Below are 26242 nucleotides of genomic sequence, written 5' to 3' on the forward strand. Positions count from 1 at the left end.
ACAAGCTCAGCTTTTTAGCATTCCTCCCCATTTCCAACATTTTCCTATACCTACAAGTTTTCTGTAAATTTATCCTTTACTTTGTATGATGAAATTTATGCACTGTATTCAATTTTTGTAATATATTTATATGTTTTTGTTGGAAATGAAAAATAAATGAATGAATGAATGAAATATTCAATGAGTACTTTATAGAAATAGATATAATTACGTATGATTGTCTGTCCATCAAAAGTTTAAAGGCATTTATTGAGATTTGTAGAATCACACTCGTCTCGTCTTTCATTAGAATTTGTTATTTGCAATCATTGGGATTATCTCAGACAATAATTGTTCGCGAATATGAGATGGACACGTGCACTGCCTTTAATTCACCTACAGAGAGAGAGAGAGAGAGAGAGAGAGAGAGAAAAGGTTTCGTTGATTTCAGGATACTGTACATTATTGATGCCACAGGGATGTGACAGCAGGCACATTCCGTCGAGTGAAAATCGAAAAGCTGTTGTTAAAAAAGTAGGCAAAAACATATAGTAAGTCGTATCCCCTAATCTACCCATCCCACCGAATGGCAGACCACATCTCCTTGTAACGAATGACGTATCACATCCGAAACCTTCATTGTAATTACATCGATCCCCGCTCAGCGTCGGAGCGACCTTCCCTTTATATCTTATCTAGGCCAGACTCCAAAAGATTTCGTGTCCATAGCAATATCTAAGGAAGATCTGGCCGAGTTAACAGCTGTGTGATGGATTTGTAAATTGCAAAGAATGCACGTCTCTTCCATAGATTAATGACGTTCAGAGCTTGTTATACTTTCTGACTGATTCTCTGAACGTGCCTTTCAGCAAGCAAATAAAATTTTAATGAGACTATCTGGCTAGGAAACAGTGACAAACATATTTTGAAGGTTTGCATCAAACGTCAGAAATATCTTTTTATATCATGATATAATTATATGATTTATAAAAATCATGTAATACAATTATATGACTCATATAAATCGTATAATGTAATTATATGATTCATATAAATGTTAATACACGTAGTGATGCATAGGGCATACATACATATTACAAATGAGATTTCAGTAAAAATTCAGTAAAACAAAAATAGCATAGCGTTTGTATATATCTTTATGTCTTTACTTTTCTAAGTTTAAATTTCGCTGAGTTTTTAAAGTATTGGTGGAAATGAGAACTGTGCTTTTAACTTTTTGCCAGATACTAAGAAACCACGTATGAAATATTACAGAACTTTCCATCTAAAGAAGAATTCAAAGTTTATTTGATGAAAATCGATTTTTAAATGGCTGAGATATCCAAAAATAAAGCAAAACAAAGCAATACTGATAAAATCTGGGTCCCATCTTTTATCAGTATCACTTTGTTTTTGGATATGTCTGCCATTTCAAAACCAATTTTCATCAAATGAACGTTGAATTCATCTTGGAATTACATGGTCTTTATTATTTCATAAGAGGTTTCTCATTATCTAAACAAAGATAAAAAATCAAGCCAAGTCTCAACCAAAACTATATTATCTCCTTAACGAATGCCATACCATTATTCTGATTTAAACCTAAAAAAAAGTTATGATAGCGGAGAAAATCATCTCAATTTTGCGTATTTATTCTGATCTATATCACTGTTTCGGGATTATGTCTTAAACCTTGAAGTCAATGTATCTTTATTTCATATGAGATCTGACATGTCAATCAAATATCTACCGTTGGTTGTTGCGATGTTCATTCACCTATTGAAGTCAAATTAATACAGCATGGCTACTTTATCCGCTCAGCAAAGAGGATTTTCAGGGACGCAACACAGTATAAAATAGGACGTAATATGATTAGCATCGACTACCGATTTCAGCTACCTGCGCTTTTCCGGCGAGGATTTTGTTTATGATAGTGTCAGTTAGGAGTTGTCGTCTCCAAAAAATATCTGTCACCAGCAAATATGGCATGGTCAGAAAAAGAATTTCAGCTATTGCTAGGTGAAGACGCTTAGATCCGGTCATACTTTTCAATGACACGAAATTTGATTAGATAAGTTGGTGGAGTGGGAAAAGATTTAAGGCGCTCAGGTAAAGACCCGCTTACACTTCCGTCTGATTAGAATCTCAATTACGGAGCAGCGAACCAAACTGATGTACGACCTTGAAATCAAATTCCTTTGGGTGTATTCATTTGTGTCCTGCACATCTTCTCATATCTTTATGACATCGTGTGTTTTTTACGTAGTCAGACACACGCAGATGAAAACAGAAATATTTTGCATTTTGCTTGCATATCATCTGCAACCTTAAGATACTACTATCATCTACACTACCCATTTTCAATGCTATTTTTTCATTTATGCGTATGTGTGAATATTTTTTTTTGTACTGATTTAGGTCGTTGTATTAATAGGAATAAAACATCTAGTCCCAAGTATCTGATATTACTTAAAAGGGAAAAGCAATGTTCATTAACTCTCTTGGATTTTATATAATGATAGTATTTTTCGGAGTGAGAAGTTGGGGTGTTTTTCAGGAATCAAGTCAATATTCCACTATAAAAGTCTTTAATTCAGTAGAAATGGACACAGATTTACTAGATAGTCACTCTCAGTTTACGTCAGATGGGAGGGTTCAACTTTACACCCAACGACGAAAATTTATGAAGGAAGGAAGAAAAAAAAAAACGTTACTTCAATATGGTGACTGGTGTAAGAGTGAGCCTAAGCTGCAGAAGAGCGTGTCGATAGAACAGTGAACGCCAATGAGGGAAGAATTTATTCCAAACTCGCAAGTAACAGTTGCAGGAGTCGAAAGAGGGTGCAAAGAGGGACATTTCTGCAATGCTCCGATGTTAAGATTCTCGCATTGATTGTCATCTATTTCTATGGGTCGAGGGGCTTTCCTCTGTAAATTATCCAGAAACCCAAGTGCCGTGGTGTCGGCTCCAGCTCATCTTTACCCCCCCCCCCCCCCTTCCTTCCTTCATCTTTTCCTATATACCATATACACCCATGTACGCTCATGTACGCTAATATTCCGTAAACGAATAGTTATAGAAAGAGCTGTTTTAGCAGTGTATGCCATAAGTAAACCTAAAAGCTATATTTGCAAAAGCTGTTTTGTTTCCGTCTGCTTCTGGATTGATACAGTTGCCCAGTGTATAGTAAATGGCTGATGGCTGGTTTCGTTTCGGTTTTTCTTCCGTTTCGTTTTATTTCATTTCGTCCCAACACACGTGATTACAACATTTGAATACACATATACCAATGATACAACAATGCGATGAAAAACAAACTATGAACCATAATACATGTTTATAATTTCAAGACAAGTACAGAAAAAAAAATGGTTGGAAATGGAGGGTACTGCTAAAAGCAGAGCTTGTAGTTTGCAGTCCCCTCATAAAAAAAAAAAACCCAACTGTAGTTACAAAACTGATAAAACAAGGCAAAGAAAGTAAGGCAAGACAGAGACGAAGTACACACATAGAGACATATTAACAAACACGAGAGTCTCCGTTGTAATGAGGGAAAGAGGAAAGGTAAGCAAGGGTGAAATAAATGACAGGAAGAGACTATACCTTCACGGTGGACAGAGAAAAGGGAGAGGGAAGAGGAAGATGATGGGTCAAAACCAGGGCACATGAGGTATGAGATACACGCTCCCCCAAATAAACGAGGGTAAAGTTTAGTTGTAGTAAACGGTAGACGATTGTGGTAAAAATGGGACTAGAAATTTATAGGCTTACAAAAATATAACTCATTCTGAAATATATACATTTCTGTAAGTTTTTTTTTTTTAATTTAAAGGTAAAGGTATTCAGACTTAAAGCTTCATTTAAACTACTATCAAGAAAATTCCAAAATTTCCGACCAGAAAAAGAGAACACAAATTTAGCGAAAATAGCTCTGGTTAAAGGCAAATGATATTCACTGGATTGCAGAGGTAGGATATGAATGGACAGTTTCGTTTTTGATGAACATAGAGTCATATACAGAAGGGAGAGAATTATTGTTAAGCTTGTATATAAATCGTCTTAAATACAATCGATGCAAATCGTAAATCTTGAAGATCATGAGTATGGCATCTCCATGATTCCTTGCAAATGATAATACAAAGAGTTTGTTTTCCCTGTAGTAATGATATTCTTTCTGAGTAAGATTTATAATATTGTGATGTGTTTCCCCAGACAAGTATGCCATAATCTTTAAGTAGGGCAATATCAAGATAGAATATAACATGAAAAGAGCATTTTGGGGAAGAAAAAAATATTTTAACATAACTTATTTACATTCATTTATGGTTTCTTGCATCAATGACCTGAATTCAATTTTAAATGTCCCTTATCTTTAATACTCAAAGTACTGCTCAGGGCATTACATAATGTTCTCAGATCATGTAGACATGACATAAAATGGCGGATAACACCACTCTTACTTTAGATTTTGAGTCTGTCCCTCAACACGATTGTTTGCTTTTTTTTCCGGTCGCAAAAAGGAAGTATTTAATTTTTCAGTCGCAATGTAATAGATGGCAGGTGTTTGTTGAATCACGTGCATTTTTTTTTTTTTTTTTTGGGGGGGGGGGGGGAAACAAAGTCGTGCTTGCCCTCGTGAATTCAAGTGCTCATAGGAAGCAACAGCAGATTGAATGTGTACATCGATTTTGTGACCTTCACAGTTGCCGCGTAAAGCATGAAACATCTGTCCTCGTAATGAAAACACATAAAGTAAATGATTAAAAAGAAACACTGCCAAGTAAAATGGAATGAATGTACTATTTTCTAGCTCGAAAAGTTACGAACACGACTGAATATTTATAGAATGTTCTAATGAATTACCAGGACGAATGAGGCAGGCGGTAGAATTGACACTCCTGTAGTTTAGAAGACGACGGTCTATACAAACCTTCTTAAAGTTTAATGCGCTGTGAGTGATCGCGGGATGGGTGAATATGAATAGTCTGCCTACGAGCTCGACCAACCAAAAGTTAAGCTAAGGAGAAAACTGAAATAAGAAAAATAAAGTTTTAAGAAGCAAAGGAGGCGTTCCACGATCGCATAAAGGACTTTTCAAGGAGCGAGCTAACATAGATGTGATTGCGTAGAACATTCAGAGGAGCGTGTGATCTCTACCTCACGTTTATTTTCACTCACCGCTTTGGAGAACGTTAGCATGCCTTGAATACATGGCTGCACACTGGTCAAACATTTTGGTATTCACAATTTATTCATTACAACTTTCAGACGTGGCAGGTACTCCTTTAATTTTTGTTTAAGGGAATAAACAACTTGTGTTTCTAAATTTTTACCTTTCTTTCTTTTCAAATCAAATTCATTCGTTTGATATCTCATTTGGTCATCATCGCCACAAATCTGTTCTTCTATAAAATGAAAACAACGCAGAGAGACTACACAGAAACAATAGATTTGTTTTATTCCTTACCCTAAAATGATCTAAATCTTCTAGAACAGTTTATTACTGCCGCAAATCCTCTGAAGTCATTCAATGCATTCCGTTTCCCTCTTATTATCTATTTTCTCTTGCTGGCACCTGTTGTATTGTATATAAATGTCCTCTGTCTAACACTTTGCATTTGTTCTGTCCATCGCTGTCAGTAATATTTTTCCACTTTTTTGCTTTTTGACTGCATTTAGCAAAAAAAAAAGTTTCTTTGAGGAACAACATCTTCAAAGGAACTGCTTTTCTTCATTTTTTTTTTGCGCAAAGTGATTTGGGGTAATAGGATGAGAGGTGAAAAATACAATTGTATCATATTTACAGTAAGTGCAATTTCACCCATCAGCTGATCAATTTATTTTTCCTCGCCACACTGCCTGTAAAGAGAGAATGAATTCCACTTGATTCTTGAGCATGTAGTCCGGTAAGACAACAATAACAACAACAGCAACAACAACAACATTATTCATCAGTTACCGTAACAGTGGATTCGAATCAGCTTCACACAGGATGGATTGACCTACATCTATTCAAAAAGTATAATAAAGCCAGGACCAGTTTGTTTGTAATAGAAAACGGGCGTCAAACTATTGGCCATGTCCTCCTAACCCGGTGGGAATGAAAACTGGTGAAATCTATTTTTGTTCCCCATGGGCCAGTGACATTTAAAGGATAACGGATGACCATTCCAAAGGGTTATACTGACTGTGTTATTAGTAATTCACACGCCATAACGAGGCAACTCCATGGCGAATTCTACACAGCGCTTGTTAATAAAGGATGAGCGTAGGCTCCACACTTAATTCGAAATAGATTATGAGGCGATCGGCTTCATCTATTTTTTTTTCCATAGCGAGGTTTTAACAATGGCAACCGTCAAACACATTAACATACGATTTTTTTTATCAATCGTCACGCACGCTTCCCCAACACATTGGCACCCAACAAGATCAGATGGATTGGACAGAGTGGCTGGTTCTGCTCTGCTGAAAAGGACTATTATAGGCACTATAGGGGGAAGATTTCACAAATCGTATACATGTTGGAGCTGTCGATTTCAGAACGACTACATGATGTGCAAGATTTTCTGAAATGTCCATCCGTTTAGATTTCTGAAATATATGAGCCTCCGCTGTACAGTGTAATTTCTTTAAGATTTTTCAGAGTATTGGTTTCTCTGCTCAAGGACCGCTACAAATTTCACAAATCTATACGCGGAGCTGTCGATTTACGTACTACATGATGTGAAATTTTGAAAACCGTCTTTAACGCCCCTTTAAGGTTCACATTGTGTCTTGCAAGTCCAGTTTAAATTACCACCGTTTTCGGGATACAGTCTCTCATTTAGATTCTTTGTATTTGGATTTTTTTTCTGCGGGAGCATTTGATCAAAGAATATAAACCCCTTCTCCTTCTCGTTATTTCGCAAGCCCTACAGTGCATCATATTGAACTAGAATTTGCCTTTAAAGGATGGTTATTGTGAGTGAAATTGATGACGTCAAAGCTACAGGTCAACAAACTAAAGAATCGGCTTGTTGGAATTAAGAGCCCTATAACTTTGAACATCGGTATTCGTGAACATCCGAATAGCTCTGTTGATCAATTTGCTTTATTAGATACATAGTGTATCCATATTTCATTTGTTTGCATATTATTATAAAATCCATTGACCAGTTTACAGTAAGCAACTTATAGATAAGTGAATAGAACGAATTCATGTACGACTATATTGAAGACTTTTTAAAAAAATGAGGGGAAAATCAAAATCACATGCGGAAACATGGATGTGTGATACGCACATACACTTGTTGATTGCTGACTGCATGACCTCTAAATAATTTGACATTGAAGTCCCATGCTCCTGAAAAGCGGTGATTATAATTTTAATCACCTTTTAATCGTAACTGTATGTACAAGGTTCCTGTTTGACTTAGATATAGCTGGCCGTTTAATATGAAATGTGATTGTGGAAGGAGAAGATTTTCCATCGACAATTTTCCAGTCGAGTTCTGCCTTTTCATAAACAAACATACATAGATAAACAGGCAAGCAAATTAAAGCTAATATAAAACATGGAAAATAATGAAAAAAAATACAGCACATTTGTAATCATAACCTCAAGAATATAATACAAGCCGTGTTATGTTACAAGTAAGATATCACTGGAGAGTCTTATTTCGCTCTATCTAATGATAGGCTTACTTTAATCTTATCTTTTTTTTTATAGAAATGGCGCATAGGACGTTTTGAAATGAAACTCTTCATTGTATATTTATGCATTACACTTTATTTCACGGCTGTTCCAATAATTATGCTATCAGTTGCGACGGCTGATATAAAATTGTACTGTAAAGGGTTTTCTGTCAACATCCGCACAGCACTAGTTAGATTTTGATAAAAGGGGGGGGAAAAGAACTGTTTCATTTAATGTGCCTATAAATGTTGTGTACCATCCGTGCGATGAAGCGAGACGAACGTGATGCTGGTTTACTTGCTCGGGAGCACACTGTACACCAACTGACTGTTTGGCAGGAATGATTGCTCGCTTTCAATTAGTCGCCATAGCAAATGAGTCTGCTCTTCCTCAACCCGGATGAACATACATTCAAACATACAACCCAATCAATAGGGAAATTGGAGTTTAAAGCAATACCGAAGATAATCAGAGAAAAGGGCACACGAAGCGCATAACGATTAAACTTCATGGTGACAATTTCGCGGAGTGCGAGAAGAGAAAGACATGCACAGAGAGTTCTCTGAGTGACATTAAATACATTATAACCGAACGGCTACTCATGTATTAACAATTCCTTAGCAGAAGTGGTACTGCTAAACGTATCTTCCGCACAAAGCAATTCAGAAGCCAGCCATTTTTCTGACCACTTACTCCCGTATGCCCTTTAAAAATGCAACCAACACCTTAATTATTGACATAAATAAAAGACACGCCCACGAAAAAGAAGAATGATCTCTACACCCATTACAGTCAATATTGCCGATGTCGATTTTCATCAGCTTAATTGAAATGACGTCAGCTCCCGAACTTTGCATTGAAGTAAAAGTTTATTTCAGCCATCTATGCGTTGAATCTCCACTCCATTTTCCATGCTTCTCCTATTCGTTACGATGAAGCATAGAAGTTATAGAAAAAATTGTTAATTCATATTGGCGTTAAACATCTGCATCTGTTCTTCCATGCAATTCGCAGGAGAAACGTATCATTTTTCTAAATTTTCTCACTTGCAAATGACACTATACACGCTATACCATGAAATACTACATAATCAATCACAAAATAGTTATGTGTTAGAAAAAAACAAACATCAAACTGACATCGATTTAAATGACAAGGACAAAAATGACATCTTTTTTTGTACGATGATATAGGAGGCTTGCCCGTTCAAACAAAATCTATGACTGAGTTGTACGTCGGACAGTACCTAAAGTGGACACCATAAGTCACAAAGATACACCTGAAACCCATGTTTGCTATTATAGGTCACTTCAAATGTTTATATAAATACCAAATGTTTTGTCGTTAAAAAAGTCGCTCTCAACGAATGAAACCGACTTCCTTCTCTTCGACTCTTCTACCACCCGATATACTTATTCATGTGTCGCAATGATTCTTCTGGCAGATTGTCACCAGTAGCCAAGGGCAGCGTGGTTAAAGTACTTTCGTCATATTTTCAGTTTTTATTTGTACGTGTGCTTGTGTGCATATGATGCGTGTATATCCTGTATTTCTGCTCTTATTGATACGTACGATGTGTCCGTTTCAACCCCTTAAGGACGAGCAGATTTTCCTATATAAACACACACTTTCAGGGGCGGATCCAGGAATTCCGTAAGGGGGGGGGGGGCGAAAACAATATTTCTGGTGCTACTTCTGGGTTTCATTTCATTTTTTCTTTTTATTTCTTTTGTTTTAACAACAAATAAAGAGGGGGCGCGCGCCCGGTGCACCTCCCTATGGATCCATCACTGCACTTTTCATATAGACACCTGCCCAAGAATGCTCGGGACTATATCTTTCAAGGCATTTTATTAACCATTTGCAGATGAAACAAAACCCATCGTTAGTGCTTCAAAATAGTTCTAAAATATGAGTTAGGGATGGAAACAACCAATGTAAAAATTTTAACCAGTACAGGGTATAATCAATTTTATGTTTTGTTAAATGTACATAATGTGAACAATAGTTATAATAGAATTGTTTCCAGAATAAACCATCTACAGTTGTGGTTTAGAGAGAAAAATACTAATATCTCCTTACATTTCAGGCTTTATTTAGATTTTTATATGGCAGGTTGTTTTGTGATACAACGGACCTATAGACATATGCATCAAATGTGATAACTCGAACATTTTTAAAATCACTGCTCCCAACGGTAAACAATACTTTTAACGGGTTAATAAAAAGATTTTGTTTTCTTCTTTGCAAGAGATTTCACTTTTCGCTCCATACAATAGATAAGAGACTATACGACTGGTCACATAGTGCAATTTGGCCTCAGACCCAAGTGGAGGAGTTAGTGCTCAAGTTTTCATGCTTGCGAATCGATGACATTTTCATTAGAAAGCAAATTTTCCTCCTTCTCTGAAGTATTACATTGGCACGAAGTCATCTCCATGTTTATGTCTTGTAACTAGAGGTCTCAGACTGTTACTAGCATTTATTACAACAGTGGCAATTACCAAAACGGAAGTGGTTTCCTTCTTCTCGCACAAGTATCACTTCCATTCCTCATCGTCAAGAGCAGGTGGAGCCTCACTGCGTCCAACATCGTTATGGACAATGCACTGGCGAAGGAAAGTATAGGCCCTTCAATAAGGTTTTCGTTTGATGTCACAAAAGGGCGGGTCAGCTGCCTTGACAAGGTCAGGCTGACCACACCATCACATTCCATTCATGGACCTCATCAATTACTGCTCTTCCACATAGATTGGCATTTCAAGTTGTCATCGGTAAACACCACTTCAAGCGCTTGTAACCCACAATGTCGTCTAAACAACAAAACAAAAACCAACAAACTAATTATAGCTGTAAAACTTTGTGAAAAGAGCAGCATACCTATAATTGCGATCAAACGATAGCACTAAAGCTCTTAGAAATTCTCACATGGCAGGTGACTGCCTTATCAGTCGACTATGACGTCACTGTAACAACTGTGACGTCACTAAAGAACATTTTCTTTTTCCTCTTTTAATGTTTTTCAATGACACATGCTCGAGCAGGCTATAACTCTCACGAAGAGATGTCTTCCGTTACTAAGAGAGATGTAAGAGTCTTCTTGGAGGCGGGGCTTTTTTTATTTCTTTCTGAAAGAGGAACCAAGAAGAAGCAAAAAGAAAGAGCAGGCAAAAAAAAAAAAGAAAAAAAGAAGAATGACAAAGGTGAAACAGGAAGAAAAGGTGTTGCAAACAGCGTGGAAATCGCCCCATATTCTCTCGCATTGTCTATAAAGCAAAGAGTTCCTTCAGCGTCACCCCATCTCACAAGCTTTTGGAAAGGAGAAGGTCAATACCGCGGAAACACCATTCATGCAATAAACAACGAAAGAGATGCGACACCTGCCGCGAAATTTTGTGGTAATATCAACTCATTAAACCCTTAATACGCGTGGACGTACATGTGAATAGAGGAGAGCTCGCTCTGGTCCCCTGATGTTGAATTTGCTGAAATTAATATAATGATCTGACGATCATCGTTTACTTATATCCTGCACGCGTGTAATGCCACGAGTTTGCATGGCGAAATATTCCAACAGCTGAAACTAATGAAAGATAATGAAGCATGAAAAATCGTCAAAGCGGAAAGATCGTAGACTGATTTGTTGGTATTATGACTTCCTTTAACATGTACACACACACTCACACACACAAATACAAAATACACAATTATGCATATATATTTGATATGTTTATTATTTTACTAACGTATATGAGCAGGTATGTTATATGTATGTGTACATGACAATTATGCACATGGTGTTAGGTTTGAGTTTGTGTGTATGTGCATGGGAGATTCTTTCATGCTGACTAGAGCATGTCTGACGTCTAAAAAATCGTGATAGCCAATTTTGTTGTCTCTAGGACACTACTTGTAAATAAACACCCGAGCTGCTGGATAAAAAATAAAAGTGACCGGAAATTTATGCAACGTTGTCAAGAAATGATAATGATAACAACAACAACAACAACAACAACAACTTTAGGTCTTTTCTACTAAAATGATAAAAACATTTCTAAACAGGACGTTCAGAAATTCCCATCTTGGATCACATGGTTATGACGTCACTGAAAAAAATCTGATTTACTCATAAGGAATGCATTAGGGGTTTTTTTTCGTAATCTCTTTGAGGAAAAAAAAAACAGTACAAATGAAGATTTGTTCATTACCTGCGTAAATAACGCAAAAGATGATTAGATGAGACATCGAGCAATACCTCTCATAATATGATAACATAATATTTGCTAATGAATTCCGTCTTTGTTCGGCCTTTCGAAAATAAGATAACAAATACTTTACAATTATTCATCAAGAGTGAACCGAAGTACATGTATAACTTATTTTATCGAAAAAGTGAGGCGTTTCACATCTTCGAAACTGAAAACAAATATAGCATACTACTACAAAAAATAACCAATAAGAATTGAGCCTAGTGATTTTTTTTTATTTTATTTTGAGAGCTACTCTTTTCCACTTTCATGAAAATATTGCTAGCAATCAGCTGTAACATAATTAGACTCAAAGCAATTATTATTAGGGGAAGATATCTTAAAACTTTTTCTTTCATCTCTTTCATCAAAGTGATGAAGATGTGAATGTAGTATATGTATATCACAGTTATTCGAAATATTGACGGTTGTTGTTCCATAGTGTCAGCATTTCTAGCAATGGGGTATTACTACTAGTTGCTGTCTTCTTCCGAGCTGTTATGAAGAATTGACATAGTGATTACTGTCAAGAGAAGGATGATGGAACAAGGTCTGTCACATAATTGTGAAGTAGACATTGTTTTACGATCCTAGTTATAGTTGCAACTTGTGATAACATACCATGTTATTTTGCGAATATGTATTACCAACAACCTTAATGCCAAGTTCTTGTTCTTTCCCCGTTTATTTCCCCAGGACAAAACGACAAGGAGGTACAGACGCGTCGAAAGGAACAAGGCGTTCACCTGCCATTCAGATACTGTACTATGAACAGTGAATAAGATGAATCACTGATTAATTTTCTACCAGCATCTTAAAACTTGAAGGAACATGGGGTGACGAGTACAATAAAATGGAATGGTGTGGGTTCATTCTTCTCTCAGTCTTCCTGCACGTGACAAAGTTGGACCTTGGTCAGTCAGTAATCGTAAGTTATGCAAGACCACTTCATGCCAAAAATGACGAGCACAATCAAAATAATGACAGGACATTCGTGCACATGGATTCGTCAAACAATGCAGCTCTTGACATGTTTGATATTTTACAACTGCTCCGCATATCCGAATGGAGAAAGATTATACCACGCGATGACTTAGACATTCAAATGCACCGTGTCAAACGTTCTGAAAATGTAGCAGTCACAAGTGGATATAGCACAATAACAACAGGCCCTACATTTGGTGACTTTGCCACAGCGACAACTGGGAATGTCAGGGAACCTAAATCTACAGCACGAGTGGAAACTGACACTAAAATGACGGGGTTATGGCAGAGTGAACCTGAACCGACTGCAGAAAATAATAGCGAACCTGAAGCGACAGCAGAAGGTGAAAGTGGACCTGCGTCAACGGCAGAAGGGGAGAGTGAACCTGAACCAACAGCTGAAGGGGAGAGTGAACCAGAGCCAACAGCAGAAGGGGAGAGTGAACCTGAGCCAACAGCAGAAGGGGAGAGTGAACCTGAGCCTACAGCAGAAGGGGAAAGTGAACCTGAGCCAACAGCAGAAGGGGAAAGTGAACCTGAGCCAACAGCAGAAGGGGAGAGTGAACCTGAGCCAACAGCTGGAGGGGAGAGTGAACCTGAACCAACAGCTGAAGGGGAGAGTGAACCTGAACCAACAGCAGAAGGGGAGAGTGAACCTGAACCAACAGCAGAAGGGGAGAGTGAACCTGAACCAACAGCAGAAGGGGAGAGTGAACCTGAGCCAACAGCAGAAGGGGAGAGTGAACCTGAACCGACAGCAGAAGGGGAGAGTGAACCTAAACCAACAGCTGGAGGGGAGAGTGAACCTGAACCAACAGCAGAAGGGGAGAGTGAACCTGAACCAACAGCAGAAGAGGAGAGTGAACCTGAACCAACAGCAGAAGGGGAGAGTGAACCTAAACCAACAGCTGGAGGGGAGAGTGAACCTGAACCAACAGCTGGAGGGGAGAGTGAACCTGAACCAACAGCAGAAGGGGAGAGTGAACCTAAACCAACAGCAGAAGGGGAGAGTGAACCTGAACCAACAGCAGAAGGGGAGAGTGAACCTGAACCAACAGCAGAAGGGGAGAGTGAACCAGAACCAACAGCAGGAGGGGAGAGTGAACCTGAACCAACAGCAGAAGGGGTGAGTGAACCTGAACCAACAGCTGAAGGGGAGAGTGAACCTGAACCAACGGCTGAAGGGGAGAGTGAATCAGAACCAACAGCAGAAGGGGAGAGTGAACCTGAACCAACAGCTGAAGGGGAGAGTGAACCTGAACCAACAGCAGAAGGGGAGAGTGAACCTGAACCAACAGCAGAAGGGGAGAGTGAACCTGAACCAACAGCTGAAGGGGAGAGTGAACCAGAACCAACAGCAGGAGGGGAGAGTGAACCTGAACCAACAGCAGAAGGGGAGAGTGAACCTGAACCAACAGCTGAAGGGGAGAGTGAACCTGAACCAACAGCTGAAGGGGAGAGTGAACCTGAACCAACAGCTGAAGGGGAGAGTGAACCAGAGCCAACAGCAGAAGGGGAGAGTGAACCTGAACCAACGGCAGAAGGAGAGAGTGAAGCTGAACCAACAGCTGAAGGGGTGAGTGAAGCTGAGCCAACAGCAGAAGGGGAGAGTGAACTTGAACCAACAGCAGAAGGGGAGACTGAACCCGAACCAACAGCAGAAGGGGAGAGTGAACCTGAGCCAACAGCTGAAGGGGGGAGTGAACCTGAACCAACAGCAGAAGGGGAGAGTGAACCTGAACCAACGGCAGAAGGGGAGACTGAACCCGAACCAACAGCAGAAGGGGAGAGTGAACCTGAACCAACAGCAGAAGGGGAGACTGAACCTGAACCAACAGCTGAAGGGGAGAGTGAACCTGAACCGACAGCAGAAGGGGAGAGTGAACCTGAACCGACAGCAGAAGGGGAGAGTGAACCTGAGCCTACAGCAGAAGGGGAAAGTGAACCTGAGCCAACAGCAGAAGGGGAAAGTGAACCTGAGCCAACAGCAGAAGGGGAGAGTGAACCTGAACCAACAGCTGAAGGGGAGAGTGAACCTGAACCAACAGCAGAAGGAGAGAGTGAACCTGAACCGACAGCAGAAGGGGAGAGTGAACCTGAGCCTACAGCAGAAGGGGAAAGTGAACCTGAGCCAACAGCAGAAGGGGAAAGTGAACCTGAGCCAACAGCAGAAGGGGAGAGTGAACCTGAACCAACAGCTGAAGGGGAGAGTGGACCAGAGCCAACAGCAGAAGGGGAGAGTGAACCTGAACCAACAGCAGAAGGGGAGAGTGAACCTGAACCAACAGCAGAAGGGGAGAGTGAACCTGAACCAACGGCAGAAGGGGAGAGTGAACCTGACCTAACAGCTGAAGGGGAGAGTGAACCAGAGCCAACAGCAGAAGGGGAGAGTGAACCTGAGCAAACAGGAGAAGGGAAGAGTGAACCTGAACCAACAGCAGAAGGGGAGAGTGAACCAGAACCAATAGCAGAAGGGGAGAGTGAACCTGAGCCAACAGCAGAAGGGGAGAGTGAACCTGAACCAACGGCAGAAGGGGAGACTGAACCCGAACCAACAGCAGAAGGGGAGAGTGAACCTGAACCAACAGCAGAAGGGGAGACTGAACCTGAACCAACAGCTGAAGGGGAGAGTGAACCTGAACCGACAGCAGAAGGGGAGGGTGAACCTGAACCGACAGCAGAAGGGGAGAGTGAACCTGAGCCTACAGCAGAAGGGGAAAGTGAACCTGAGCCAACAGCAGAAGGGGAAAGTGAACCTGAGCCAACAGCAGAAGGGGAGAGTGAACCTGAACCAACAGCTGAAGGGGAGAGTGAACCTGAACCGACAGCAGAAGGAGAGAGTGAACCTGAACCGACAGCAGAAGGGGAGAGTGAACCTGAGCCTACAGCAGAAGGGGAAAGTGAACCTGAGCCAACAGCAGAAGGGGAAAGTGAACCAGAGCCAACAGCAGAAGGGGAGAGTGAACCTGAACCAACAGCTGAAGGGGAGAGTGAACCTGAGCCAACAGCAGAAGGGGAGAGTGAACCTGAACCGACAGCTGAAGGGGAGAGTGAACCTGAGCCAACAGCAGAAGGGGAAAGTGAATCAGAACCCGAGCCTGTTGGGGAGCCTTGGCCAGAGCCAGGACCAAACTGGCAATTGGCACCGATAGTGCTTGGACCTGCTTGGGGCATCCACGTATACGGCATTGGCGTTGCGTTTATCATAATTGCATCATATGCAGCTCATGTGGTCATAGCTGTGCTAAAAAAACGCGTAGGTGCCAAGGCTTTGACAGGAACATTAAACTTCCTTCTGTTCGTTTGCGGAATTACAAGATCAATATCTCTTTTTGTAAATCCATACGGGTCCAGGCAAAACACGCCGACTCTCTTGTCCAGAATGATGTGGTCAGTCGGATTTCCATGTCTCACCGCTGTGCTTTCTACTCTTTTACTCGTTTTAATTGACACGACGAAAGTTTCACTGGCACCTCCCCGCTTCCAAAAGTTTTCTGCTGTCGCCCGTCTCTGTGGTCTTCACTTTCTGGTCGTGTTGGGAACCGATGTTGTGGTATCCTTCTTCATCAATCTCAAAGGCTTACTCCTGATGTGTCAAATTATTTACGTGGTGTGGAGTGGTCTTCTAACCATTGGATATTTCAGAGTCAGTCAGCTTATCAAGAAGAACTTCAAGGCCAGTTTGTCCCAGAAGAAAAACATGCAAGGTAATTTTCAACCTCAAAGTAAAAAGGAATGGTCCTGGATGAAGCTTCATTATATATTTGTTTTGTTTGGGTGGGTGTTAGAATATATAGATTCACAACTTTTACTCATTCAATGCTTTGATTTTTCCCCGTGTGATACGAGCCATTCAGTCAGTTCCATAAATTTTGCCCGCTATTACGCGCTTGATTCTCGACTTTTCTACAATGGTTATTGTTTTTATGGAAACAAATTCTATGATTTTTTTTAACATCTGAACTCGCCATTCTAATCGAGATTAAACTAACTTTCAAGGGAAAGAGGGGAAAATGGCGTTTTCTGTTATAAAAACAATCAATTCCAATTTATATACATAGATTTACATTATACACACACATATAAATGTGTTTTCGTATGTCGTGTGTGTGTCTGTCTGTGTGTCACAAATTAACACCTGCATTGTTAACCTGCTTCCCATGTGGCTGTACACTTAAAATTCCGAATGCTATTTTCAGTTCATTTCAATTCAGTTATATTTTATTTCCATCAATAGAAAGAAATACATAATACAAGGTGATACATTTATCAATTCAACTGTTAAGCAATTTGCAAGGTCAAATAATTAAGTTTTAAGAAACATATGCACGAATGATAATTAATTATGATAATTATATTAGACCTATATTATTATGATAATCATATTATAACACCCCCCCCCAAAAAAAAAAAAAAAATCACTCTTTCACCTGTCAGAGTGATCCACTGAAAAGCTGAGCTTGTAAGACGTCGATCACTCGGAAAAAATCCAAACAAACAAACGAACAAACAACAACACCAGTATACCAATATAACGTATAATATGCAAAATGTACCGTTGGAGCATTTGATGATGGATATGTGTGATGCTAATGATTTTGATTCCATACGTGTCCTTTTAGGCTCTCAAGACAAGAAGGCTATGCGTCTTCACAGGAACATTCTTCTGTGCAGTGCAGTAGCTTTCTCTAACTGCGTTACAAACGTGTATGGCGCGGCGGGGGTCTTTGGCGTCTACTCCGATCTAGTGGAAGTGGCCCCTTGGCCCTGGTGGATCTTCCAAACTCTCATGCGCCTGCAGGAGCTAGGTATGTGCCTCATGGTCTTCGTGTTGGCCGGAAAAGCCAAGAAAATTTCGAACTCGGACGGCAGCGGCCCCAAGGGATTGTCGCGGTTGCTGCACTCAACTTTCGGTCGACTCGCGAGTAGCAGACTATACGCGAGAAAGGGCATAACCCCTGTGTCATCGGCCGTCGACAGTGGCGCACCGTCCCGATCGATAAAGAGGGCGTGGTCCGCAAACAATGATCCAATCAGCTGCGAAGGAGAGGTCACGATAGGAAGAAATGTGACCAGTGTTGAGCCTCTCCGAAGTTGACTTTCTTATTGCAGAGAGCAGGACACAAGCCATATTAGTGGCCTGGTGGTTGACAAGCCCGTATACAGATGAGATGAGTTTGCCAGAAACTGATGTTCCATCTTAGAAACTCGATGGGGTTAAGCTCGAAATACAGTGCAATAACGAATTTTGACAGAAACACTTGCCAAAATTGGAAGCCTGAATGTTTGATGACTATTCTCGTCATAATTATGTACAATGCTCCTACAGCATAAGTTGTAATACAGGGGTTATGATAGAACGGATCTCGTGCTTAATGCCGATATCGTTGTCGTTACACTTTTTGGTCATAAAAACCTATGAACGAATTGAAAATAAGCTCTATCACTTTTAGTTCCCAAGTAGTCCAAATAAGGTTTCTGTTCCTAACTTTGGTGTTTGCACATTTTCGTTGTTTCATTGCAGCGTGTTTTGGTACATTCTTTCCTAGATTTCGTTCAAAATGCTTAGGGCTGCTACAGGTGAAATATTCGTAAGCAATATTGTCAGTGTAACTGCATTAATACAGAAATGACATGAAAGCATGGGAACACCTATACTTTTGATTGCGAGCATTCAAGGCCTATTAATCTCTTTCTGATATGATTATTGATGTGCATTGATGCATATGATTAATGGTTGATTAAAGGTAATTCACAAAAGAAAAATAGTTCAAAAACTGAATAAGATAGAGTGTGGTGTTTTAGCGTGTATTAACGATCAAAAAGGTATCTGCTGCTTAATTTTAACGTTATGGACAAACGTTACTGAATCCGAGCACTTCATATCAACTGGATATCCAATATCCAAGTTACATTCAACAAGGCGCGTAGTGATTAAGACTGACTGTGATATTATGAAATCAAATTGATTTTACATTATGCGTATACCAAGGTTCATAGAATAAGATTATATGAAAAGATTTTCAATTGTAATAATGTATTGGGGGTATAGTATAAGCGGTAAAAACTGTACTTGTGATACTCGAACAGAAAAGAGAGAAACAAAGTTGCCATGATGAACAGATCAACACAACTTCTTTAAAATCCATTTCTTTTGGCGCCCTTATAGACAAAATTCAAGGCTGTGCAAATCAGGGGACTGATAAACGATAACTAAAGAAATTATGTATAGAGTGCTGCTCTGTGTTTTTTTCTTGTGTGTATTAAAGACCCGCAGTTTCGCAAAAACCTCTTCCCTACTTTTTTTAAAAAAATGAGTTGCAACAACTTTTTTTTAATCAAGAATTTCATGAATTGACGAGGACAGTTATACCTCAATAAGGAAACAGAATGAAAATGTTCAAAACTTGTTCAAAGAAGTCGCAAGTTTGGTGTTTCGTATAAAATTAAGTTGGAAGAATGTTCGTGCTTATTAATCTCTGCTATATCTCAGAGCTGCATTTAACAAAAAAGATATCAGTTTATACGGACACGACAGTGCTTGCTGTTTAGAAAGAGTATGCGGAAGGAACTTCATTAAGTCTTCCAACACCATTCCTGACATGAACTTAGGCTTTCAAGTCCTCAGAATGTCATTTTGTGCTTTCCTGTCCAACATTTTACTGCATGTTCACGTGGTTCCAAATTGACACCCCCCCCCGCAAAAAAAAAAAAAAAAAAAAAATCAGCGACTGAAGTTCAGAGAAGCTACATTGGCATAACAACCGGAAATGGTACATCTCCGGCGATTATGGTGGGGATCATGGTGTTGGAAGAAAAAACACTGCTTGTAAGTGATTTACGAGAACTAGACTTTTAAAGAGATAAGTTTTTCAATCACAATTTATGGGGTGCCGATAGGAAAGCTACCCTAGTGCACGGTCATATTTCTACCATGTGTCTACAGCTTCCTAACTCGTTCAGTACCGTTGGTAGAAATGTTAATATATAAAGTCAAGGGCATTTTATGATGGTGGCTCTGCGAGAGTTAAACAAACACTGAGTCATTGTGTTGTGGTAGTTTACGTCATAATGTGTTTACGGAAGGCAGCCGTCGCGATGATGTGTGTGATGTGAAAGAAGAGCGAAGCGCTGTTGACGAGGGCTGACAGAAAGGCATTTGCTTGACCTCTCGGTATTGTCTTATCACTATACCATTCAGCTGCTCCTTTCGTTTAGTTTATTTGCTGGTTTTCCTCTGGACCGATCTGCAGCGTCATCTGATGATGAGTTTTGTACCTATCCTTGACAGTCTTATAGCTTTAGTTAAATAAGACAAATAAAACAATTATGCTTAACTTGTTGGTTTTCAAGCACTATGTAATGCTCCATGTTAGATATGGTCTACTGTCATTTTTTTTTTTGGGGGGGGGGATTTTTTGTTTAAGGATATTGGGTGTCATGTATTGTTTCCATGGGTATTGGTGATTTGTTTTTTTCGCCTCTTTTGCAAATTTGTGGAAATCTAACCAAAACATTTTTAAAGCGCTTTAGATATGAAATTTCCTACTTCATAATTTTGCTGCATCTTAAGATGTACCCTTCTTTTTTGTGTGTAATTGTCGTACCAGTAATTATCTCATTCTATCATATGGGTTAAAAGTACTCCTTGAATACATAGAGTCCTATATATGTATGTATGAATAAATATACATATGCTCTTATATATATATATATATATATATATATACAAACACACATTATATATATTCACATGTATATATATATATATATATTTGACTAAATGTAACATTTTTTTTTTCTCAAAGCGTTTTTTGTTGCACCGTAACTCCATTTTTTGGACAACTGTTAATGATACATTAAAAAAATCTAGTAAAAAATATATAGCTCTAGTATGTATGTTATCGAATTCACAATGTCATGTTATCCAATTCTCAGAATATTCATAACAACAAATACATAAGTCTTCGATCAACAATCATTTTGTGTATATTTCATAAACAAATGAAAATGAGTCCTTGTATAGTTATCTCATTTTCATTTGTTTATGAAATATACACAAAATGATTGTTGATCGAAGTCTGGTGTAATTTTTTAATGAATAGTCTATGAAATGGATAACATGACATTGTGAATTCAATAACATACATACTAAGAGCTATATATTTTAAAATAGATCTTTATCAATTCTGATGTTTCATTTTATATTTTCTAATGTTATATTGGTGTTTAATTAGCCATAGAGTCAGTCAGAAACTCGGGGGCACACATAAATGTCACACAACTTTTGTTGGCTTGATACAGAAATAAACCAGAATAAAAAAGAAAATGAAAGAGTTTAAACAAAATTCATTAAAACTTGGTGAGTTTGCACCAACGTTTATTCTTTATTTCTTCAACTCTGAAACGTATTTTCGCAAAGCGATGGCTGCGATTGAGAAGACTGCGTCTGAGAAAGAAAAAACAACTTAGGAAAGCCTTAATCCCACTGCCATGGCAGGTTTTGTGTTCTCGTACTCGTGTCTGCTGGCATGCCTTCTGTTATTCGAATGCAGCGTGTGTGCGCGTGTGTGTGTCTCTTCGTATGTTCTATGTCCATGTGTGACAGTCTGCCTGAATACGTGCGGTTCCCTTGCGATTGCTCTTGATACCAAAAAGGAATTACAATCAGCAACAACAACGCGCGCGCACACGTACACACACACACACACACACACACACACATATATATATATATATATATATATATATACTGGCATCAAAAGACTTAACCACAACATGGCGGGCGGTGCAAGAACATTAAATCTATTGACATCAAATCTTGCACATTAATAGACGTGGCTGGTGTTGGGTAGCACCCCTTTAATCATCGAGCTTTCGGGCGAAAAGCCCTTCTTCAGGATCTATACAGTCAATGACAACAACGTATAAATAAAATCAACCTAGGTATAAAATCATACTAAACTCAACTAGCCTCATATACTATACATTTCAAAGTATACTCAACATAAAACATACCTCAATTCAGCGCATTTTATAACAAAAAACAAATCAGCATACTATTACTAAATACAATCGCAAAAACAAAACTTACTGTGTTGGTGCTGAGTGTGGTCTTGTAGTGTTGTCTGTGTGAAGATTGTGGTCGGGTGTATCTTATATGTATTTGTGTATATGGGGGGGGGGGGGCGTTCCTGTACTAAGGCTCGTTCTCAATAATCAATCAAAAACTACCAATACTCAAAAATTTTCACCATCCAACAATACAGAAAAAACTTCCAAATTCCCATTACAATTTCTACATATTAATACACCTCTTGTAATACATACAAACATACATATCCGCATACATAATATAATTTATACACATGAATCTATTTATCCAAATACTTACATACTTACAACCACATTACTTTAACTACAGTTCAACTTTCCCAAAATACATATACCATTATTACATTACCTATTATATATCTACCTACGTTTACATCAATCACTAATTCTATCTGACTAAAAATTATTCTAACCTTCTCAAACAATAACATATTTATCATATACTAACATTCAATTAATCTAACAAATATTATAATAATCTAAAAAATAACATATTTTTATACACTAACATTCAATTAATCTCCTCTCATCTATCTCTATATAATACACCCTCATACATCTATTCAATACTTTCCCATGATTCAAAAACAAAATATATATACAAACATACATACATACTTACATTTATTTGTACAATTACTCATACAAATCTGACAATCAGTAATAAAAAAAGAAAAAAAAAAGAAAAAAAAGGAAAAAACATTAAGGTTCTATGTTAATTCCGTTTGGGTGGAGGGTTTTTAACTTGTCAATCCAAAAGGATTCTCGGCGTAATGTTGTCGTGTGTGATTTGCTCTCGATAGCTTCGATGGCTGTAAGTTGTAGGTTGGATAATGAGTGTGAGGGTAGGTTGAAATGTTTGGTGTATGGGAGTGTTTTGTGATGTGGGTTGTGGTAGTTACGTATTTCTGATAGTGTGTTGTTGATTCTTGTGTACAGTGTTGTTTCTGTTTTCCCGACGTACTGTTTATGACAGAGTGAGCATGTTAGGAGGTATATGACGCATGTGGATTTGCAGTTGATGTGTGAGGAGATCTTGAATTGTCTACCTGTGGTTGTGCTTTGGAATGTTGTAGTTTCTACGATGTGTTGGTGAAGGTTACATTTTCGTGAGTTGCAACGGTAGAATCCGTTAGGTTTGTGTGATGGCGTGCTGGGGGAGGGGTCTTTGGCCCGAACTAAGAGGTCTCTTATTGTGCGTCCACGGCGGAAGGAGATGGTAGGGGGTTTGGGGAATAATTCCCGGGCGTTGTCAGATTGTTGTAGAGTCTGGTGGTGTTTGTGTGTGATGTGAGGTAGTTTGGCAGTGGCAGGCGAGTATGTGATTGGAAAGAATATGTCCTGTTTATGTGTGTCGCCTCCCTTTCTGTAGGAGAGAAGTTCATCACGTGGTGTGTGTCTTGCCCGTGTTATCTGGTTGTGGACCATTTGTTTGTTGTAGCCTCGTTGGATGAAATGTTGTGCGAGTTGTTGTAGGTGGTGTTCCAGTGACTCTGTGTTTGAGCATATCCGTGTGACGCGTAGGGCTTGGCTGTAGACAATACCCTTGAAAGAGTGTGCTGGGTGACAGGATGTGGGGAGGAGGTATGTGTGGGTGTCAGTGGGTTTGGTGTAAAGTTCTGTGTGAAGTTGTGAGTCCGCGTGTTTGATTGTGACGTCGAGAAAGTGTGTTTGTTCGGGTGAGGAGTCAAACGTGAATTTGATGGTTGGGTGTATGTTGTTCATTTTCTCTTGGAGTGATGCGAGGGAGCGGGGGGAGCCGTTCCATAGGAAGAAGATGTCATCAATGTAGCGTCGCCATGAAGTTTTGAGGAGAGGAGGATTTGTCAAAGATAGTATGGCATGTTCTACTTTGCCCATAAAGATGTTGGCGTATGTGGGGGCAACCGGGGTTCCCATAGCGGTCCCTTGGATCTGTAGGTAATGTTCACCATTAAATGAGAAGTTGTTGAGTGTGAGTACGAGATGGAGGAGGCGGAGGAGTTGGTCTGTCGGTGGGTGTGTATTTGTTCGGGTGTTGAGTGCTTCTTTGCATGCTTGCATGCCTTCTTGGTGGGGTATGTTTGTGTACAGCGATGTGACGTCTGCAGTGACGAGGAGTGTTCTTGAAGAGAGTGGGGTGTGATGTGTGTTGATGTCGAGAATGTGGTTCAGGAAGTGGGTTGTGTCTTTTAGATAGGATGGCAGTCGTTGTGCGAGTGGTCTGAGGTGAAAATCTAGGAACCTTGAAATTTCTACAGTAGGGCAGGAGCAGCCAGATACGATAGGGCGCCCTGGGTTGTTTTGCTTGTGAATCTTTGGAAGGAAATACAAGCTTGGGCATACTGGGTTTTTTGGTACCAAAAAACCCAGTATGCCCAAGCTTGTATTTCATCCAACGAGGCTACAACAAACAAATGGTCCACAACCAGATAACACGGGCAAGACACACACCACGTGATGAACTTCTCTCCTACAGAAAGGGAGGCGACACACATAAACAGGACATATTCTTTCCAATCACATACTCGCCTGCCACTGCCAAACTACCTCACATCACACACAAACACCACCAGACTCTACAACAATCTGACAACGCCCGGGAATTATTCCCCAAACCCCCTACCATCTCCTTCCGCCGTGGACGCACAATAAGAGACCTCTTAGTTCGGGCCAAAGACCCCTCCCCCAGCACGCCATCACACAAACCTAACGGATTCTACCGTTGCAACTCACGAAAATGTAACCTTCACCAACACATCGTAGAAACTACAACATTCCAAAGCACAACCACAGGTAGACAATTCAAGATCTCCTCACACATCAACTGCAAATCCACATGCGTCATATACCTCCTAACATGCTCACTCTGTCATAAACAGTACGTCGGGAAAACAGAAACAACACTGTACACAAGAATCAACAACACACTATCAGAAATACGTAACTACCACAACCCACATCACAAAACACTCCCATACACCAAACATTTCAACCTACCCTCACACTCATTATCCAACCTACAACTTACAGCCATCGAAGCTATCGAGAGCAAATCACACACGACAACATTACGCCGAGAATCCTTTTGGATTGACAAGTTAAAAACCCTCCACCCAAACGGAATTAACATAGAACCTTAATGTTTTTTTCTTTTTTTTCTTTTTTTTTTCTTTTTTTATTACTGATTGTCAGATTTGTATGAGTAATTGTACAAATAAATGTAAGTATGTATGTATGTTTGTATATATATTTTGTTTTTGAATCATGGGAAAGTATTGAATAGATGTATGAGGGTGTATTATATAGAGATAGATGAGAGGAGATTAATTGAATGTTAGTGTATAAAAATATGTTATTTTTTAGATTATTATAATATTTGTTAGATTAATTGAATGTTAGTATATGATAAATATGTTATTGTTTGAGAAGGTTAGAATAATTTTTAGTCAGATAGAATTAGTGATTGATGTAAACGTAGGTAGATATATAATAGGTAATGTAATAATGGTATATGTATTTTGGGAAAGTTGAACTGTAGTTAAAGTAATGTGGTTGTAAGTATGTAAGTATTTGGATAAATAGATTCATGTGTATAAATTATATTATGTATGCGGATATGTATGTTTGTATGTATTACAAGAGGTGTATTAATATGTAGAAATTGTAATGGGAATTTGGAAGTTTTTCTGTATTGTTGGATGGTGAAAATTTTTGAGTATTGGTAGTTTTTGATTGATTATTGAGAACGAGCCTTAGTACAGGAACGCCCCCCCCCCCATATACACAAATACATATAAGATACACCCGACCACAATCTTCACACAGACAACACTACAAGACCACACTCAGCACCAACACAGTAAGTTTTGTTTTTGCGATTGTATTTAGTAATAGTATGCTGATTTGTTTTTTGTTATAAAATGCGCTGAATTGAGGTATGTTTTATGTTGAGTATACTTTGAAATGTATAGTATATGAGGCTAGTTGAGTTTAGTATGATTTTATACCTAGGTTGATTTTATTTATACGTTGTTGTCATTGACTGTATAGATCCTGAAGAAGGGCTTTTCGCCCGAAAGCTCGATGATTAAAGGGGTGCTACCCAACACCAGCCACGTCTATTAATGTGCAAGATTTGATGTCAATATATATATATATATATATATATATATATAGAGAGAGAGAGAGAGAGAGAGATATTCTATGCAGCTTCACTCATTAACAGTATCGTTGTATAGAGAACGTACTTGCGAAACA

At 39.1% G+C, this 26242-nt stretch overlaps 2 protein-coding genes across 2 annotated transcripts; both read left to right on the forward strand.

Moving 5' to 3' along the window:
* Positions 1-1961: 1961 nt before the first annotated feature.
* Positions 1962-17987, forward strand: LOC139731671 (uncharacterized). Its single transcript, XM_071642560.1, has 7 exons — positions 1962-1998; positions 3331-3351; positions 4998-5028; positions 12602-12618; positions 13102-14444; positions 15591-16596; positions 17512-17987. Exons 1-7 carry the CDS (start codon positions 1962-1964, stop codon positions 17985-17987), a joined length of 2931 nt encoding a protein of 976 aa, XP_071498661.1.
* LOC139731593 (uncharacterized) lies at positions 14773-15234 on the forward strand (the record flags this gene model as incomplete). The annotated part of the gene is made up of 1 exon (XM_071642482.1): positions 14773-15234. A coding segment is annotated over one exon (462 nt), but the record flags the coding sequence as incomplete, so codon positions are not given.
* Positions 17988-26242: the final 8255 nt, after the last annotated feature.

The sequence above is a fragment of the Diadema antillarum genome, unplaced genomic scaffold (assembly GCF_040938485.1).
Source record: "Diadema antillarum isolate AM-2024a unplaced genomic scaffold, OU_Dant_1.0 seq00000382_RagTag, whole genome shotgun sequence".
In the NCBI taxonomy this organism is placed as follows: domain Eukaryota; kingdom Metazoa; phylum Echinodermata; class Echinoidea; order Diadematoida; family Diadematidae; genus Diadema; species Diadema antillarum.

What these genes read in the sequence shown, in the direction of transcription:
- LOC139731671 (XM_071642560.1), top strand. Translation starts at nt 1,962, where the DNA reads ATGGCATGGTCAGAAAAAGAATTTCAGCTATTGCTAG. An exon ending in CGGCAGAAGGAGAGAGTGAA is followed by an intron (nt 14,445 to 15,590) that starts GCTGAACCAACA and finishes AGTGAACCTGAG; the next exon opens with CCTACAGCAGAAGGGGAAAG. An exon ending in CCAGAAGAAAAACATGCAAG is followed by an intron (nt 16,597 to 17,511) that starts GTAATTTTCAAC and finishes GTGTCCTTTTAG; the next exon opens with GCTCTCAAGACAAGAAGGCT.